Source organism: Pecten maximus, chromosome 6 (assembly GCF_902652985.1).
Source record: "Pecten maximus chromosome 6, xPecMax1.1, whole genome shotgun sequence".
Lineage (NCBI taxonomy): Eukaryota > Metazoa > Mollusca > Bivalvia > Pectinida > Pectinidae > Pecten > Pecten maximus.
In genome coordinates this window covers 1713142-1733753 of record NC_047020.1, presented here as the reverse complement: position 1 = coordinate 1733753, position 20612 = coordinate 1713142, and the positions used below count along the sequence as shown (strand labels likewise).

Here is a 20612-nt window from a genome sequence, read left to right as displayed (position 1 = left end):
CTGTTTCGAACAATATCACTTGTATAACAACCTTCGAACTGTACCCAAACTCTTTCCACGGCGGCTCCAATCCATGCCATGGGTTGTGTTCCCAATTGCAAGTCTATGGCTAGATCCCGTTTGTTGGTTTCTGTTATTTCGCCTGTACGATCAAGTCCAGCCAGCTTACATTGCCGGTTATTTACAGCCTGTAAGAAGGTTTGGTCATGTGATAATGTCACGCGAGAAATCGCATCACAGTTACAGCAGTATGGTACACAGAGTATTCCAAACACGAGACTAATATACGGGATGTGTTGTGTAGTCATTACGATGCCAGTTTCAGTAGTATATATTACTGGCCTTTAGACTACCAGACGTACAGATACAGCTGCCTTCACCATGATACCACCATTCTACTAACCCGTTATATCTAAATATCTTGTGTTACACCTAAGTTACCCAAGAATCCCGTGGTATACCTACCGGTCAGGCAGAGTCATCGGGCCACATACCTGAATGGTGACGTACCAAACACGCTGATGGTGTTTAGGATGTAGGATTATCACATGTATATCACATGTATACATAACCACAATGTTACCTGTACGTGTCCAATGAACAAGTTACAGTCTATCTATTTTATGTCAGTAATTCCTGAAGACTTTACGACGGCCTGTATGTATTTGTGGACGTTAACTAAATATAGTATCAATTATAAATGTTTTAACCGCTGTACTATGTATGTCTATAGATTATGGATGTACATGTATATATTTACTCAGCAAGTCGACTTCACCAAGTTTAAGGGCTATGTTTACACTTTGTTGAGTAGATTGTTGGGGGAGAAGTATTCCTTAAGGGTAACTCTCATGATAGAGGATTATTTCGGGTAGCGTATGTTTTTCATGTTATATCTCTATAACATAGGATATAAAGATTTTTAAGTAATATCCACAACCTCTTAACATGTTCACGGTCAAAAGATATATGCAAAAGTGTTTCAAAGTCTTCTTTACAAAAGGTACGAATAGGATCATCAAGTATGTCAATTTTTCATGGTAATTATTTGTTGCTAATATTCTATTTATAAGTCTGTACTGGGGCCATCTCAAAGAGACATCATTATTTGCAGTGTTTTAAATTCAATTTCACTGTTTTCTAAGATATTGGGCTATTTTTCAGTGTACTCTGTATTAAATTGGAGAATAAGAAACAAAATTGTCATACATACACCTACAGCCTTTCTTATTTAAATAAATGATTTCAAATAAAATAAAATAAAAGGAAATAGATTTAAAATAAATTAGAATAAAAGGAAATAGATTTCAAATAAATTAAAATATTTAAGAAAATAGATTTAAAATAAATTAGAAGAAAAGGAAATAGATTTCAAATAGATTAGATTAAAAGGAAATAGATTTCAAATAGATTATATTAAAAGGAAATAGCTTTCAAATAGATTAGAATAAAAGGAAATAGATTTCAAATAGATTAGAATAAAAGGATGTACATTGTCGACTATGGTGTTGTTTCGTCTCAGCACATAAAAAAGGTGTATGAGGTGGGACAATCATATGTTCTACAAAAATCTTCATACGAATATAAACAGTTGTCAATTTTACAAATCAAGTATAACAGACGTCTTACTCCTTTATCAAACCAGGTTTGGTAAAATAAACTGGAGCAGTATCTACTTTGATACAGGATTGACATTTTCATTAAGTCACATGCCTTGACCTCAATGTGTCCAATATTCATGTGTAGTCCACATATGTTAAAAAGACTTCTTTCCAGAATGGATTTTTATATTTACGTGTGACCTCATTGTGTCCAATATGCATGTGTAGTCCACATATGTTAAAAAGACTTCTTTCCAGAATGGATTTTTATATTTACGTGTGACCTCATTGTGTCCAATATGCATGTGTAGTCCACATATGTTAAAAAGACTTCTTTCCAGAATGGATTTTTATATTTCCCTGAGAGATGTATATGATGTTTATCCCCGAAGACTAACATCTTGTTTATATCCCTGCCACACACATGTATCAATAATGTTCTCCACCTGGCATTAGAGTTGACAATTCGGTGTATCCAGGTTAATTTCAGGGATTAATATGTGTCATTCTACATCCACCATCTTTGTAGTCCTGTACAATTTGATTCCTGGTAACTCTATCTCTAAGAGTTCCATACAAATTTGAAAAAAAGTGTTCTCCAATTCTTTCAAAAACTTATCGTCTAGTGTGACTTTTTCACAGTAATTTTACCTAACACACTTTTCTTCGATTGTTTTAGAGAATTATTAATGTCATTGAGTTTGGCTCTGTAGTTTAATTCGCGCATATCTGCCAGGTTCTACGTCAAATTGACGGCGCCATTTTGAAAGGACTGATCAATTTAGGCGTTTTCTGCTGCTATTGGAGAATCTGTGCATGGATAGCTAACGTCATGTGAGTATTTTGTCAAAAACTAGTCAGAAATACAGAAAAATAACCAATATATCTATCTTCGCTTCGATTAGAAAAATTGTCAAGTTTCAAGAAGGATAATACAAAAGTTCGCTCTGATTGGTAAAAAATTTCACAGCAAAATCTTATATTCTAACTGTTCATCGATGCAATGAAAATATTAGTTTCAATAGTTTGATTTGATTTTATAATTTACGATATGTAGTGTGATATGGGTTTGTTTACGTTATATGGAGACTAAAGGTCAAAAGTTCGGGTCCCCATTGAATTCCTAGAAATACAGAATAATCCTACAATAGCAGCACCAGTTGTAGGATAAAGTTATTATCTCCCTTTAACCAGTAACTGCTTACTCAATACAAATGTGAACTCTCTGTATTGATCTTTGTACATATTTACATCATTAATATAATTATGTTTCAATTTGTTCTATTTAACAAAATTACAATTGTGTGACAGCATCTAAGTAATTATCAAAGCTATGAAGTAGGTGTCATACTTTGGAGACGTTATGTTAAGGTAAGTATACATGTAGATTGACATTAATGGTAAATATCGTAAACTGTTGTAGAAAAAGCAGAGGGGATGGCACATTTTAACATGAAATTAGTAATTTATAGAAATGTGCCGATTAATGAATATAGCCCTGGGTCATACAGCTATTTCGTCCATCTGGGACCAGTCAGTGATGCTAGGCTAAAGTGTAAACCTAGAATAAAAGTGGGGGGAATTGAAATGGACCTGAATCACGGTAAAACTATAGCAGAAGTGCTTTAATCTCGTAGCTTGATAATTACATTTTTAGGGATATTTGATCAGTTTGTTAAGATCGTCACAATACGTGTTTTACGTTGTTAACCGGCGCTACTATTTATAACAATATATTTACATTTGCGGTGTATTGCATAGGACTGTGAAACGGAATGAGTACGTATATACGAATGTGAGATAAATATAAACAAACAATACAAATCACACTTAACTCTCGTCTGAACGAGAAGTTAAAGAAACAGAATGGAATTAATCTGCTTGAGGGTAAAATAAAATCGCTAACTGCCAACCATGTAGAGGCCCTCCTGGTCAGTAGGCCTCTCGGGTCAGTAGGCCTCTCGGGTCAGTAGGCCTCTCGGGTCAGTAGGCCTATCGGTCAGTAGGCCTATCGGTCAGTAGGCCTATCGGGTCAGTAGGCCTATCGGTCAGTAGGCCTATCGGGTCAGTAGGCCTATCGGTCAGTAGGCCTATCGGGTCAGTAGGCCTATCGGTCAGTAGGCCTATCGGGTCAGTAGGCCTATCGGTCAGTAGGCCTCTCGGGTCAGTAGGCCTATCGGTCAGTAGGCCTATCGGTCAGTAGGCCTCTCGGGTCAGTAGGCCCTCCTGGTCAGTAGGCCTCTCGGGTCAGTAGGCCCTCCTGGCCAGTAGGCCTCTCGGGTCAGTAGGGCTATCGAGATGATGATATGAACTAATGTAATGTTAGGTATATTGTCACCACACCTAACACGCAGTGTAACACCCACCAGTCACGACGGAGTGTACAATATACCAGTCACGACGGGGTGTACAATATACCAGTCACGACGGGGTGTACAATATACCAGTCACGACGGGGTGTACAATATACCAGTCTCGACGGGGTGTAAAATATACCAGTCACGACGGGGTGTACAATATACCAGTCTCGACGGGGTGTACAATATACCAGTCTCGACGGGGTGTACAATATACCAGTCTCGACGGGATGTACAATATACCAGTCTCGACGGGGTGTACAATATACCAGTCTCGACGGGGTGTACAATATACCAGTCTCGACGGGATGTACAATATACCAGTCTCGACGGGGTGTACAATATACCAGTCACGACGGGGTGTACAATATACCAGTCACGACGGGGTGTACAATATACCAGTCTCGACGGGGTGTACAATATACCAGTCTCGACGGGGTGTACAATATACCAGTCTCGACGGGGTGTACAATATACCAGTCACGACGGGGTGTACAATATACCAGTCACGACGGAGTGTACAATATACCAGTCACGACGGGGTGTACAATATACCAGTCACGACGGGGTGTACAATATACTAGAGACGTACATATCAGATACACACATCTCTATTTATGATATTGAAATAATTATAAAATCATATTTGCAAATGAGTTACGATAAGATAGTACTAAATATATCGTTAGGTTACTGTAAAGCTTAGTCTTACCGTTGTTTGAGTTAAGAGACCATTTACATACAGAGCAAATATGAATTATAATAATTATAAACATATACCTGAATATATATACCTCTTCTAAAAATATAGATAGATTTATAATAAAAAATGTATTTGAAAAAAAGAGAGAGCGAGAAATAAATTTGGTCTACCGGTGGGAATTGAACCTGGCCCCATGTGTATGCCTGCGGATATTTTGTAAATAAGAGGCTATTCAGTCTAACATTAGTTTTCTTTTCTTTCAAAATTCATCTTTATATTATATTTTTATTGCAAAATGGCCTAAGTCAACAGAATGATGACAAGCCTTACAGTTTTGCATGTTTGTGCAAATCTGTCACCATAGACACCACAGTAGTGAATTAATTTAAAGCGTGTTAAAGCGGTGACAACCTATGGTTTTGACGCTAAAAGGGACTATAAGTCATGATTATCAAACTTACCAAGATTTAAAGTGACTGGCTGAAATGAAGAAAGGGCAGTTCTAGATGTCGAATCAAAATGTCGATTATAAACTGTTGAAAATTTATCTTGAGAGAGAATATTCAACAGTAATGCTTTGGTTAGATCAATCTGAACATTTAGGAACGGCCTTGCTGTACGTGACGTTTAAAAACAAATGATCAAATCACATTGTATGTTCGTACTAAGCTGTCGTATTTCCATTTACCTTTGTAAATAAATCTATTATCAGGTAAATTGCTGTTTATTTGTTTACCTATACCCCAACTCTGATTCCGTCGGCCATGGCTAATTAACTTTTCTCGTATATAAATCGTATTGCAAATGTTACTTTGTAGGATAAAGAATCGGTAATAAAGAAATGTCAACAATATAGAATTCATTACTAACACCTGGACGATAGGACGACTGCTAGGTGTGACGTGTTAATTACGTGGTACCTGTGTGGTGGACAGGTAAAAACAGGACACGGCACTGTCGATAATCCTTTGATCCGATTAACGGTTTTAATTACGAAGACTTTTTAGTGCAGGATTATAACGATAATCTGTTGGGTATATGTTGTATAAATAAAGTGTGGTTTACTGAGGTAAAATGTTACCTTTAGTGAGAAATATGGCGGATCTTCTGACCATTCTCCTGACTTGGTTTGGGATGATGCTGTCCTGTGGTAAGTCAGATATCAACCTTGGTAATGTCTGGAAATATTGACAAAACAGTTCCAAATACAGATCTGTTCCAAACGATTATTCGATAAACAAGATAACTTGTATTACGTATGAAGTAAAAATATGTTTGAATATTTATCTAAAATATGCACATATTTACCTCATACGTTTAATACTTAAAGTTTAGTTGAAATCTTAATAGTTATGGATTTTTCTCATTTTGGAAATCGGACAAATAAAACATATACACTGATGATATACATGTCATTGCGCATGACACTGACAGTATAAACTGTACGCCGAGTATTTTACTGAACTTTTTGTTTGATAAACATATGAGTATATATATATTATTATACATAATGTAGGTACAAATGTATCCAGTAATATTTCAGCATAATTTTCACACGGGAATGCGCGTGATACGGAGAACAATACTAATTAAGTTGTTGATGTTAGATAAAATAGGAATAAACAATTACCTGTCTGTGAATACAATCAATCAATCAATCAATCAATTTTGTGTATTTAAGTGTCATATATCACAATTACATCGTACAAGTATATACAGTAGTTACAAAGAATAACACATTTATATGAAACATCGTTTAATATCGGGGATAAATAATCTTAACCATGATAAAATATAAATGTTGATATTCTGAAAAAACACTGTTACAGTATTTTTTTTATACACAGTAGCTGGACATCGATAAAGATATACATGTATGTCAGATCAACCAAGAGGTACATACCATTCACTACTTAGCTGTGTTTATATAAACTTACATCATGTGATCTGATCTTTTGTCATCTAAATACACCCTATTTTTTATAGATGCTGGTCGTCAGACAGTCAAGTTTACCATAACGGTTGGAACCGAAAAACAGTATTTAACATCACCGAACTACCCACAGCCGTACGGAAAGTGAGTATCCTTGTCCGAGTTTAGGTACCAAACTACCCACAGCCATACGGAAAGTGAGTATCCTTGTCCGAGTTTAGGTACCAAACTACCCACAGCCGTACGGAAAGTGAGTATCCTTGTCCGAGTTTAGATACTAAACTACTCACAGCCGTACGGAAAGTGAGTATCCTTGTCCGAGTTTAGGTACCAAACTACCCACAGCCGTACGGAAAGTGAGTATCCTTGTCCGAGTTTAGATACCAAACTACCTACAGCCGTAAGGAAAGTGAGTATCCATGTCCGAGTTTAGATACCAATCTACCCACAGCCGTACGGAAGTGAGTATCCTTGTCCGAGTTTAGGTACCAAACTACCCACAGCCGTACAGAAAGTGAGTATCCTTGTCCGAGTTTAGGTACCAAACTACCCACAGCCGTACGGAAAGTGAGTATCCTTGTCCGAGTTTAGATACCAAACTACCCACAGCCGTACGGAAAGTGAGTATCCTTGTCCGTGTTTAGATACCAAACTACCCACAGCCGTACGGAAAGTGAGTATCCTTGTCCGTGTTTAGATACCAAACTACACACAGCCGTACGGAAAGTGAGTATCCTTGTCCGAGTTTAGATACCAAACTACACACAGCCGTACGGAAAGTGAGTATCCTTGTCCGTGTTTAGATACCAAACTACACACAGCCGTACGGAAAGTGAGTATCCTTGTCCGAGTTTAGATACCAAACTACCCACAGCCGTACGGAAAGTGAGTATCCTTGTCCGTGTTTAGATACCAAACTACCCACAGCCGTACGGAAAGTGAGTATCCTTGTCCGTGTTTAGATACCAAACTACCCACAGCCGTACGGAAAGTGAGTATCCTTGTCCGAGTTTAGATACCAAACTACACACAGCCGTACGGAAAGTGAGTATCCTTGTCCGTGTTTAGATACCAAACTACCCACAGCCGTACGGAAAGTGAGTATCCTTGTCCGTGTTTAGATACCAAACTACCCACAGCCGTACGGAAAGTGAGTATCCTTGTCCGAGTTTAGATACCAAACTACCCACAGCCGTACGGAAAATGAGTATCCTTGTCCGAGTTTAGATACCAAACTACCCACAGCCGTACGGAAAGTGAGTATCCTTGTCCGAGTTTAGATACAAAACTACCCTCAGTCGTACGGAAAGTGAGTATCCTTGTCCGAGTTTAGATACCAAACTACCCACAGCCGTACGGAAAGTGAATATCCTTGTCCGAGTTTAGGTACCAAACTACTCACAGCCGTACGGAAAGTGAGTATCCTTGTCCGAGTTTAGATACCAACACACCCACAGCCGTACGGAAAGTGAATATCCTTGTCCGAGTTTAGGTACCAAACTACTCACAGCCATACGGAAAGTGAGTATCCTTGTCCGAGTTTAGATACCAAACTACCCACAGCCGTACGGAAAGTGAGTATCCTTGTCCGAGTTTAGATACCAAACTACCCACAGCCGTACGGAAAGTGAGTATCCATGTCCGAGTTTAGATATCAAACTACCCACAGCCGTACGGAAAGTGAGTATCCTTGTCCGAGTTTAGATACCAAACTACCCACAGCCGTACGGAAAGTGAGTATCCTTGTCCAAGTTTAGATACCAAACTACCCACAGCCGTACGGAAAGTGTGTATCCTTGTCCGAGTTTAGATACCAAACTACCCACAGCCGTACGGAAAGTGAGTATCCTTGTCCGAGTTTAGATACCAAACTACCCACAGCCGTACGGAAAGTGAGTATCCTTGTCCGAGTTTAGGTACCAAACTACTCACAGCCGTACGGAAAGTGAGTATCCTTGTCCGAGTTTAGGTACCAAACTACCCACAGCCGTACGGAAAGTGAGTATCCTTGTCCGAGTTTAGATACCAAACTACTCACAGCCGTACGGAAAGTGAGTATCCTTGTCCGAGTTTAGATACCAAACTACCCACAGCCGTACGGAAAGTGAATATCCTTGTCCGAGTTTAGATACCAAACTACCCACAGCCGTACGGAAAGTGAGTATCCTTGTCCGAGCTTAGATACCAAACTACCCACAGCCGTACAGAAAGTGAGTATCCTTGTCCGAGTTTACATACCAAACTACCCACAGCCGTACGGAAAGTGGGTATCCATGTCCGAGTTTAGATACCAACTATCCACAACCGTACGGAAAGTGAGTATCCTTGTCCGAGTTTAGATACCAAACTACCCACAGCCGTACGGAAAGTGGGTATCCATGTCCGAGTTTAGATACCAACTATCCACAACCGTACGGAAAGTGAGTATCCTTGTCCGAGTTTAGATACCAAACTACCCACAGCCGTACGGAAAGTGAGTATCCTTGTCCGAGTTTAGATACCAAACTACCCACAGCCGTACGGAAAGTGAGTATCCTTGTCCGAGTTTAGATACCAAACTACCCACAGCCGTACGGAAAGTGAGTATCCTTGTCCGAGTTTAGGTACCAAACTACCCACAGCCGTACGGAAAGTGAGTATCCTTGTCCGAGTTTAGATACCAAACTACCCACAGCCGTACGGAAAGTGAGTATCCTTGTCCGAGTTTAGATACCAAACTACCCACAGCCGTACGGAAAGTGAGTATCCTTGTCCGAGTTTAGATACCAAACAGCCGTGCGAAACCACAATAAGGTCCTCCTTTATTTTGAAGATCACCGCGCGTAAGCGGAACACTGGGTATGCGCGGGACTTTAACACGTGCAAGAAAGCGTTGTTAAAAATCTAATTATTCTTGACGAAAAAAGTCATACTTTAAATTGTTCATTTATGGAAACTAGTTAATTGTAACAGATGATATAACGAAAGGACATCGGGTATAATCTCATACGAGAGTCATTACTGTAAACTATCGTAAACTCCTGTCTTAATGAAGGAAAAATGGACTCATCAATCCCGTAACCAATACCGTTTACAAACAGCAACTAAGTCTCCGGTAAAAGATCATGTGACAGTGTACTGACGTATGAGTCATGTGACAGTGTACTGACGTATGAGTCATGTGACAGTTACTGACGTATGAGTCATGTTACAGTGTACTGACGTACGAGTCATGTGACAGTGTACTGACGTATGAGTCATGTTACAATATTTCAATTTCTACTCAAGTTTGACTCAATGAAACTACCAAACTTAATCTGTTTCATTTGCTCATGAATTTGACCAGATTAACACTGATCAGTGCGTATGAATACTTGGTTAAAATCCTTCCGCGGAACGATTTAACTTTTTCTACATTGCTGTTATAAGCATCGAATAATTATTAAAATTATCAAATTTATAATGTATTCTTGTATTTTATGAAAGACCAGGTATGCTAAATACTTTTATTTTGACAAAGTTATACTGTTTTTCAATCCTAAAATAGCGTACTATTTTACTCGACCGACTAGACATGCACAATCCCGAACTCCTCGGGCTTTTCGCATTTAGAATTGCACAAGCTACAAGATATTAATATCTAGACCGACATTTTATTCGAAAAAAAAACAATTGAAATATAAGGATTGAATCTAGATTTGGTTGATTTCATGGGGTCATGAATTGAGTTGCTCTTGAGACAAATTCAACATGAGCTGCATCGCAGTTCATTAAAATTGTCTCAAGAGCAACTCAATTCATGACCCCATGAAATCGACCAAATCAAGATTCAATCCTTAAGTGTACTGACGTATAGGTTATGTTACGGTGTACTGACGTGTGATTCATGTTACGGTGTACTGACGTATGAGTCATAAAACAGTGTACTGACGTGTGAGTCATGTTACGGTATACTGACGTACGAGTCATGTTACAGTGTAATGACGTATGGGTCATATGACAGTGTACTGACGTATGAGTCATGTTACAGTGTACTGACGTATGAGTCATGTTACAGTGTACTGACGTATGAGTTATGTTACAGTGTACTGACGTGTGAGTCATGTTACGGTATACTAACGTATGAGTCATGTTACAGTGTACTGACATATGAGTCATGTTACAGTGTATTGACGTATGAGTCATGTTACAGTGTACTGACGTATGAGTCATGTTACAGTGTATTGACGTATGGGTCATATTACAGTGTACTGACGTATGAGTCATGTAACAGTGTACTGACGTATGAGTCATGTTACAGTGTACTGACATATGAGTCATGTTACAGTGTATTGACGTATGAGTCATGTTACAGTGTACTGACATATGAGTCATGTTACAGTGTACTGACATATGAGTCATGTTACAGTGTACTGACGTATGAGTTATGTTACAGTGTACTGACGTATGAGTCATGTTACAGTGTACTGACGTATGAGTCATGTTACAGTGTACTGAAGTATGAGTCATGTTACAGTGTACTGACGTATGAGTCATGTTTTCTTGTTACAGTGTACTGACGTACATGTGTATGAGACATGTTACAGTGTAATGACGTATGAGACATGTTACAGTGTAATGACGTATGAGTCATGTTACAGTGTACTGACGTATGAGACATGTTACAGTGTAATGACGTATGAGTCATGTGACAGTGTACTGATGTATGAGTCATGTTACAGTGTACTGACGTATGAGTCATGTGACAGTGTACTGATGTATGAGTCATGTTACAGTGTATTGATGTATCAGTCATGTTACAGTGTACTGACGTATGAGTCATGTTACAGTGTACTGACGTATGAGTCATGTTTTCTTGTTACAGTGTACTGACGTATGAGTTATGTTACAGTGTACTGACGTATGAGTTATGTTACAGTGTACTGACGTATGAGTCATGTGACAGTGTACTGACGTATGAGTCATGTTACAGTGTATTGATGTATGAGTCATGTTACAGTGTACTGACGTAAGAGTCATGTGACAGTGTACTGATGTATGAGTCATGTTACAGTGTACTGACGAATGAGTCATGTTTTCTTGTTACAGTGTACTGACGTATGAGACATGTTACAGTGTAATGACGTATGAGTCATGTGACAGTGTACTGACGTATGAGTCATGTTACAGTGTACTGACGTATGAGTCATGTTACAGTGTACTGACGTATGAGTCATGTTACAGTGTAATGACGTATGAGTCATGTCACAGTGTACTGACGTATCAGTTATGTCACAGTGTACTGACGTATGAGTCATGTTACAGTGTACTGACGTATGAGTCATGTTACAGTGTACTGACGTATCAGTTATGTCACAGTGTACTGACGTATGAGTCATGTTACGGTGTACTGACGTATGAGTCATGTTACAGTGTACTAACGTATGAGTCATGTTACAGTGTACTGACGTATGAGTCATGTGACAGTGTACTGACGTATGAGTCATGTTACAGTGTACTGACGTATGAGTCATGTTACAGTGTACTGACCTATGAGTCATGTTACAGTGTACTGACGTATGAGTTATGTTACAGTGTACTGACGTATGAGTCATGTTACAGTGTACTGACGTATGAGTCATGTTACAGTGTACTGACGTATGAGTCATGTTACAGTGTATTGATGTATGAGTCATGTTACAGTGTACTGACGTATGAGTCATGTTACAGTGTACTGACGTATGAGTCATGTTACAGTGTACTGACGTATGAGTCATGTTACAGTGTATTGACGTATGAGTCATGTTACAGTGTATTGATGTATGAGTCATGTTACAGTGTACTGACGTATGAGTCATGTTACAGTGTACTGACGTATGAGTCATGTTACAGTGTACTGACGTATGAGTCATGTTACAGTGTACTGACGTATGAGTCATGTTACAGTGTACTGATGTATGAGTTATGTTACAGTATACTGACGTATGAGTCATGTTACAGTGTACTGACGTATGAGTCATGTTACAGTGTACTGACGTATGAGTCATGTTACAGTGTATTGACGTTTGATTCATGTTTCATTGTTACATTGTACTGACATATGAGTCATGTTACAGTGTACTGACGTATGAGTCATGTTACAGTGTACTGACGTATGAGTTATGTTACAGTGTACTGACGTATGAGTCATGTTACAGTGTACTGACGTATGAGTCATGTTACAGTGTACTGACGTATGAGTTATGTTACAGTGTACTGACGTATGAGTCATGTTACAGTGTACTGACGTATGAGTCATGTTACAGTGTACTGACGTATGAGTCATGTTACAGTGTACTAACGTATGAGTTATGTTACAGTGTACTGACGTATGAGTTATGTTACAGTGTACTGACGTATGAGTCATGTTACAGTGTACTGACGTATGAGTCATGTTACAGTGTACTGACGTATGAGTTATGTTACAGTGTACTGACGTATGAGTCTGTTACAGTGTACTGACGTATGAGTCATGTTACAGTGTACTGACGTATGAGTCATGTTACAGTGTACTGACGTATGAGTCATGTTACAGTGTACTGACGTATGAGTTATGTAACAGTGTACTGACGTATGAGTCATATGACAGTGTACTGACGTATGAGTCATGTTACAGTGTACTGACGTTTGAGTCATGTTACAGTGTACTGACGTATGAGTCATGTTACAGTGTACTGACCTATGAGTTATGTTACAGTGTACTGATGTATGAGTCATGTGACAGTGTACTGACGTATGAGTCATGTGACAGTGTACTGACGTATGAGTCATGTTTTGTTGTTACAGTGTACTGACGTACATGTGTATGAGACATGTTACAGTGTAATGACGTATGAGTCATGTTACAGTGTACTGACGTATGAGTCATGTTACAGTGTACTGACGTATGAGTCATGTAACAGTGTACTGACGTATGAGTCATGTAACAGTGTACTGACTTATGAGTCATGTTGCAGTGTACTGACGTATGAGTCATGTTTTATTGTTACAGTTTACTGACGTATGAGTCATGTTACAGTGTACTGACGTATGAGTCATGTTACAGTGTACTGACGTATCAGTTATGTCACAGTGTACTGACGTATGAGTCATGTTACGGTGTACTGACGTATGAGTCATGTTACAGTGTACTAACGTATGAGTCATGTTACAGTGTACTGACGTATGAGTCATGTGACAGTGTACTGACGTATGAGTTATGTTACAGTGTATTGACGTATGAGTCATGTGACAGTGTACTGACGTATGAGTCATGTTACAGTGTACTGACGTATGAGTCATGTTACAGTGTACTGACGTATGAGTCATGTTACAGTGTACTGACGTATGAGTCATGTTACAGTGTACTGACCTATGAGTCATGTTACAGTGTACTGACCTATGAGTCATGTTACAGTGTACTGACGTATGAGTTATGTTACAGTGTACTGACGTATGAGTCATGTTACAGTGTACTAACGTATGAGTCATGTTACAGTGTACTGACGTATGAGTCATGTTACAGTGTACTGACGTATGAGTCATGTTACAGTGTATTGACGTTTGATTCATGTTTCATTGTTACATTGTACTGACATATGAGTCATGTTACAGTGTACTGGCGTATGAGTCATGTCACAGTGTACTGACGTATGAGTTATGTTACAGTGTACTGACGTATGAGTCATGTTACAGTGTACTGACGTATGAGTCATGTTACAGTGTACTAACGTATGAGTTATGTTACAGTATACTGACGTATGAGTCATGTGACAGTGTACTGACGTATGAGTCATGTTACAGTGTACTGACGTATGAGTCATGTTACAGTGTACTGACGTATGAGTTATGTTACAGTGTACTGACGTATGAGTCATATGACAGTGTACTGACGTATGAGTCATGTTACAGTGTACTGACGTTTGAGTCATGTTACAGTGTCCTGACGTATGAGTCATAATACAGTGTACTGACCTATGAGTTATGTTACAGTGTACTGATGTATGAGTCATGTGACAGTGTACTGACGTATGAGTCATGTGACAGTGTACTGACGTATGAGTCATGTTTTCTTGTTACAGTGTACTGACGTACATGTGTATGAGACATGTTACAGTGTACTGACGTATGAGTCATGTTACAGTGTACTGACGTATGAGTCATGTTACAGTGTACTGACGTATGAGTCATGTAACAGTGTACTGACGTATGAGTCATGTAACAGTGTACTGACTTATGAGTCATGTTACAGTGTACTGACGTATGAGTCATGTTTTATTGTTACAGTTTACTGACGTATGAGTCATGTTACAGTGTACTGACGTATGAGTCATGTTACAGTGTACTGACGTATCAGTTATGTCACAGTGTACTGACGTATGAGTCATGTTACGGTGTACTGACGTATGAGTCATGTTACAGTGTACTAACGTATGAGTCATGTTACAGTGTACTGACGTATGAGTCATGTGACAGTGTACTGACGTATGAGTTATGTTACAGTGTATTGACGTATGAGTCATGTGACAGTGTACTGACGTATGAGTCATGTTACAGTGTACTGACGTATGAGTCATGTTACAGTGTACTGACGTATGAGTCATGTTACAGTGTACTGACGTATGAGTCATGTTACAGTGTACTGACGTATGAGTCATGTTACAGTGTACTGACCTATGAGTCATGTTACAGTGTACTGACGTATGAGTTATGTTACAGTGTACTGACGTATGAGTCATGTTACAGTGTACTGACGTATGAGTCATGTTACAGTGTACTGACGTATGAGTCATGTTACAGTGTACTGACGTATGAGTCATGTTACTGTGTATTGACGTTTGATTCATGTTTCATTGTTACATTGTACTGACGTATGAGTCATGTTACAGTGTACTGACGTATGAGTCATGTTACAGTGTACTGACGTATGAGTTGTTACAGTGTACTGACGTATGAGTCATGTTACAGTGTACTGACGTATGAGTCATGTTACAGTGTACTGACGTATGAGTCATGTTACAGTGTACTGACGTTTGAGTCATGTTACAGTGTACTGACGTATGAGTTATGTTACAGTGTACTGACCTATGAGTTATGTTACAGTGTACTGATGTATGAGTCATGTGACAGTGTACTGACGTATGAGTCATGTTACAGTGTACTGATGTATGAGTCATGTGACAGTGTACTGACGTATGAGTCATGTTACAGTGTACTGATGTATGAGTCATGTGACAGTGTACTGACGTATGAGTCATGTGACAGTGTACTGATGTATGAGTCATGTGACAGTGTACTGACGTATGAGTCATGTGACAGTGTACTGATGTATGAGTCATGTGACAGTGTACTGACGTATGAGTCATGTTTCATTGTTACAGTGTATTGACGTATGAGTCATTTTTCTTTGTTACAGTGTACTGAGTCTATGAGTTATGTTACAGTGTACTGATGTATGAGTCATGTGACAGTGTACTGACGTATGAGTCATGTTTTCTTGTTACAGTGTACTGACGTATGAGTCATGTGACAGTGTACTGACGTATGAGTCATGTGACAGTGTACTGGCGTATGAGTCATGTGACAGTGTACTGATGTATGAGTCATGTGACAGTGTACTGATGTATGAGTCATGTGACAGTGTACTGACATATGAGTCATGTTACAGTGTATTGACGTATGAGTCATGTTTTATTGTTACAGTTTATTGACGTATGAGTCATGTTACAGTGTACTGACGTATGAGTCATGTTTCATTGTTACAGTGTATTGACGTATGAGTCATTTTTCATTGTTACAGTGTACTGACGTATGAGTGGTACCTTACTGCCAATACATCTATCCCTTACGGAGTGATTCAGTTTAAGGTGCTCGACTGTCGGATCAGGGATGCCACACCATGTTACGAAGAAGCTATTGTTATATATAACGGTAAGCCGATCATTTGAGTTATTGTTTTTCCGTTAATTGCATTTTTCGCTTGATTTTTATTTCATTATTTGAATGCCTGTTGTAAAAAGGGTTCTGTTTGAAATACGTGTCTGCAGGCTGCGACAGACCATGGTCAATATAGGTCACAAACATACACTCTCACTTCACTCCGTTACAGGTCCTAACGACTGGTTCCCGGAGTTAGACTCCTGGTGCGGATATAAGTTCCCTAGGAACATTCTTACAACTGTCCACCGGACATCTCACGTGGTCTTTACCTCGAGCGCCAGACATCACTCAAACCCTGGCTTCAGAATCGAGTACTGGGCTAAATCCAAACGTAAGTCATCGACAACGACTCTGGGACGTCACCAAGTCTCATCTCGGATCTAAATCTGCACTCAATAGCCGTTTATGATCTATTTGTCATGCGTTACATGATTGATTGATTGCTTGATTGATTGATTGGTTTTGATTGATTGATTAATTTTGATTGATTGATTGATTTATTTATTGATTAATTGATTGATTTTGATTGATTGATTGGTTTCGGTTGATTGATTGATTGATTGATTTTGATTGATTGATTGGTTTCGATTGATTGATTATTGATTGATTTTGATTGATTGATTGATTGATTGATTGGTTTCGATTGATTGATTGATTGATTGATTGATGGATTGATTTTGATTGATTGATTGATTGATTGGTTGATTTTGATTGATTGATTTTGATTGATTGATTGATTGATTAATTGATTGATTGATTGATTGATTGATTGATTGATTGATTGATTGTATTTGACTTCATTTTGCATCAAGAATGTAGAACACGAATATCTGTTTATTTTTTGAAGTGTTTATTCATGTTCATTTGATAGCGGAATACAAAGATAATAACGAATATTTATTTATTTTAATGTGTACACATATATATATACACGGTATATTGTCTGTTACAGCGCCGATACCAGTTAAACCTGTGGTCTTGACCTGGATCCACTTCACTTTGTTTGGACTTTTCGGATGTTCGATTATTTTACTCGCATCATATATAACAATCACCACTGCCTTGCGAAATATCGACAAGCTCATTCATCCAAGAAAAACTTCTTCATTACATGACGTAACAAACAGCGAGGTTCTGTTCATGTTGACAGTACAGATGACAGGTGATATTTGATATAAGGTCTAAAGTAAAATGATGAAAATATGGCAAAAATAGCTTAACCGCAAGAGTTTTTGGCAAAAAATGCGGATATCTGAAAATAGCCCTGAACTCCACAGTTAATCATTTGTCTTCAAAACATTCCTCTTACAATGTTAAGGCGCTTTTTTAAGCATTGTTACTCATTGAGACACCTAAAGTCACTTAATACTTGAGATTATGGAAGGACGTTGCACAGCGATCCAGAAACAGTGGGAATTCTCTGAAATTTTACCCCAACTAATATGCAGTAATGGAAAGCTTTTTGCTACGAGCTGCAGTTGTGTACAATAACTTACCAGAAGATGTGACGAGTATCCATAATTTGAACTGTTTCAAAATTGAACGAGATCAAGACCGGGAAAATGTTGGTTTGTTATATAGTTTTAGAACAGATATACGAGTGTTACATTAAACGTAGTGTGAACCAGATCCAAACGCATGTAAACAACAACACGTGGACGGCGGATGACTGCTGTGATAAAGCTGCAGCAGACGCTTTACTCCTTAAGATGTTGATTTCATACAATATATAGTTCCGATAAGCTTGTCAAAAAGAACACCAAACACTCGGTTAACTCTGATAATTAATTTCTTTTGTGAATAATACTGATATTTATCATTCAAAAAGAACAATTGACACTGGTAAACAAGCAGACGAACATATGCATATGTGTGACCTCGTAAAAGTAGTTCCGGGTCAGGTCATAGTGACGTAACCCTATCGAGAACAAGAGCACGTTCAAAGAGCACGTGTAGCTTGTCGTTTCCCTAGGGTGAAATTAATATAATCTTTCATCCCTTTTGGGGCAAGATAGGGGGATCTCAACCCAAAAAGGGTGAATGATTATTTTTCTCTTACCCAGTTTTCCAATCATAGTGTGAACGAAATCCAAACGTATATATTTACACATTTGCAAAGTTTTGTCACTATATAACAATACCAGACCGATTTGTTTACCATTCTTGCATGGAAACATTGACCTTTGAACTTGCGTATGAAAATATGACAGGGTACGGGAACTACTTTCGCCAAGTACATGACTTTGTTTACATTTACAATTTAAGTTACAACGGGTTATTTTTTAATTTGAAAACTTAACTGTATCATCGGTTGCCTGTACCAGTGGTCCACGAGTAGATAGCTGTCGTTCCGAGCCGCCGGCCCTTTGCCCTCCTGTAACTGTGTGCGATCAACCGTCAAAACATGCCGTTCCTTTCGGGAGTCTTTGGATGTTGGACTAACAACGGCATCACAGAGTCAAACATCCATATCTAACACTTCCAGCTATTTAAACTCTGGGTTGATGACAAACAGCGTATTCCACGGGTGCACATTTAACTTCGGAAAACTGTAAACTCCTCACTGATCACACGTGTCAGCGGCTGAGCGGGTAGCGAGTGCTTCGGTCGCGGTCTGTTTTCTGTTACTCTCGATGAACGCGTGATGAAATGTTTCTTAAAATAAAACAACACGCTTTGTTTACCATTGTTAAATGTATAAAAATAACATGTTTGACAATATTAAATATGATAATCTATCAAAATATTTTTGTTATTTATGTTAATATCATAATAAAAAACAGAACTATTTTTTACCGCGGAAAAAAAGTCTCAATTTGTTGTGAAGCGTCACCATTGGCTGTTCTAATAATTGACTCCTCCCACTGTGTCCGACTTTTATATGATTTTTTTTTATTTACAAAGAAAAAATATTGTAATCACAAAGACATAGAAACAACATCCGTAAGTGTAAATATAGGGATTGGATTTCACTTTTATGTTAACCATGCTTTTATGGAGCAATTCCTCTAAGAATATATTCTAAATGGGGCGCTAGTATATAGGTCTCTGCCTAGGGTGAGATAAGAAAATCTCACCCCGGTAAAACTGCGGATATCCCTGTCCAGGGTAAGAGAAAATGTAATCCTATACCAGAAAGCCGAACTTTCTTCTCACTAATTCATACTGTATCCTAAGATATTCTAATGCTATGTTATCTAATAACATTTTGAATTCTAGTTAAATTCAGAATTACTGGAAATGAAAAGTCACAAAGGCTGTCGTGACAATACACAATCTCAAACGGTCTGACTGTATACAACAACATTTTAAAACGAACTAGTGAAGCGACTGGTCTCAAGAAACAAATCATGCTAGTTTTACATGTCAACGTCATGTGGGGATACACAAATCTGTAGACTACATTTTTTTTTAGATAAAAGTTACATTTTCAGAATTACGTGACAAATAATAATATTCCATAAGTTTGATAAAATCTACCTTCTCCGTCATTAGTATCTGATCTACAATATAACGTTACAGTAGAATATTGATATTTTAACGTCAGTTCTGTTGCTATTAACATTTTTAGAGTATTCTTTACCCTAATACGAGGGCTGATTGATATGTTGTGAGCCTCATATTTAAGGATTTTAATTTTGCCGGACATATTTTATTATTTTCAACATAACCCCCTTCAGTATCTATACACTTTTTTCAGCGGTGTTTAAGGGCCCCAATGCCTCTTTTATAGAACTCTTTTTCTTGGCTGTTTAGAAAGTCACTCACTGCATGTATGACGTCAGTCATGACAATGACAGTTTATCGTAGTTTCCTGTAACTGCCGCAGAGGGGTAAAGTGATGGACCCTTGTTTTATCCATAGTGATGAATCTCTGAAGAAAGCTGGCAGGATCTTCCTCAAAAAGGTTAAGATTAGCACGCGATAATGTGCGCCTGGTGTGCTTCTGATCAACTGTCAGAAGTCTTGGTATCCATCGGGCCGAAAGCTTTGTCATTGCAAGATCCTAGGTCGGAATGGAATGTACTCTTTCCTATGAAATGCCAACTCTACTGGCTATATATCTTTCTGTGACTCGTATGTCAGTCATAACAATATCATGA

At 38.5% G+C, this 20612-nt stretch overlaps 1 protein-coding gene across 2 annotated transcripts; it reads left to right on the top strand.

Annotated features, from left to right (window-relative positions):
- Nucleotides 1–5663: 5663 nt before the first annotated feature.
- LOC117328695 lies at nucleotides 5664–19178 on the top strand. Of its 2 annotated transcripts, XM_033886183.1 has the most exons (5): nucleotides 5664–5811; nucleotides 6648–6738; nucleotides 16370–16500; nucleotides 16679–16840; nucleotides 17462–19178. In XM_033886183.1, exons 1-5 carry the CDS (start codon nucleotides 5736–5738, stop codon nucleotides 17680–17682), a joined length of 681 nt encoding a protein of 226 aa, XP_033742074.1. In that variant the 5' UTR covers nucleotides 5664–5735; the 3' UTR covers nucleotides 17683–19178. The 2 variants fall into 2 exon arrangements, 1 of the variants encoding a protein (XP_033742074.1); XR_004533010.1 differs by lacking the exons at nucleotides 5664–5811; nucleotides 6648–6738 and adding an exon at nucleotides 9310–9332.
- Nucleotides 19179–20612: the final 1434 nt, after the last annotated feature.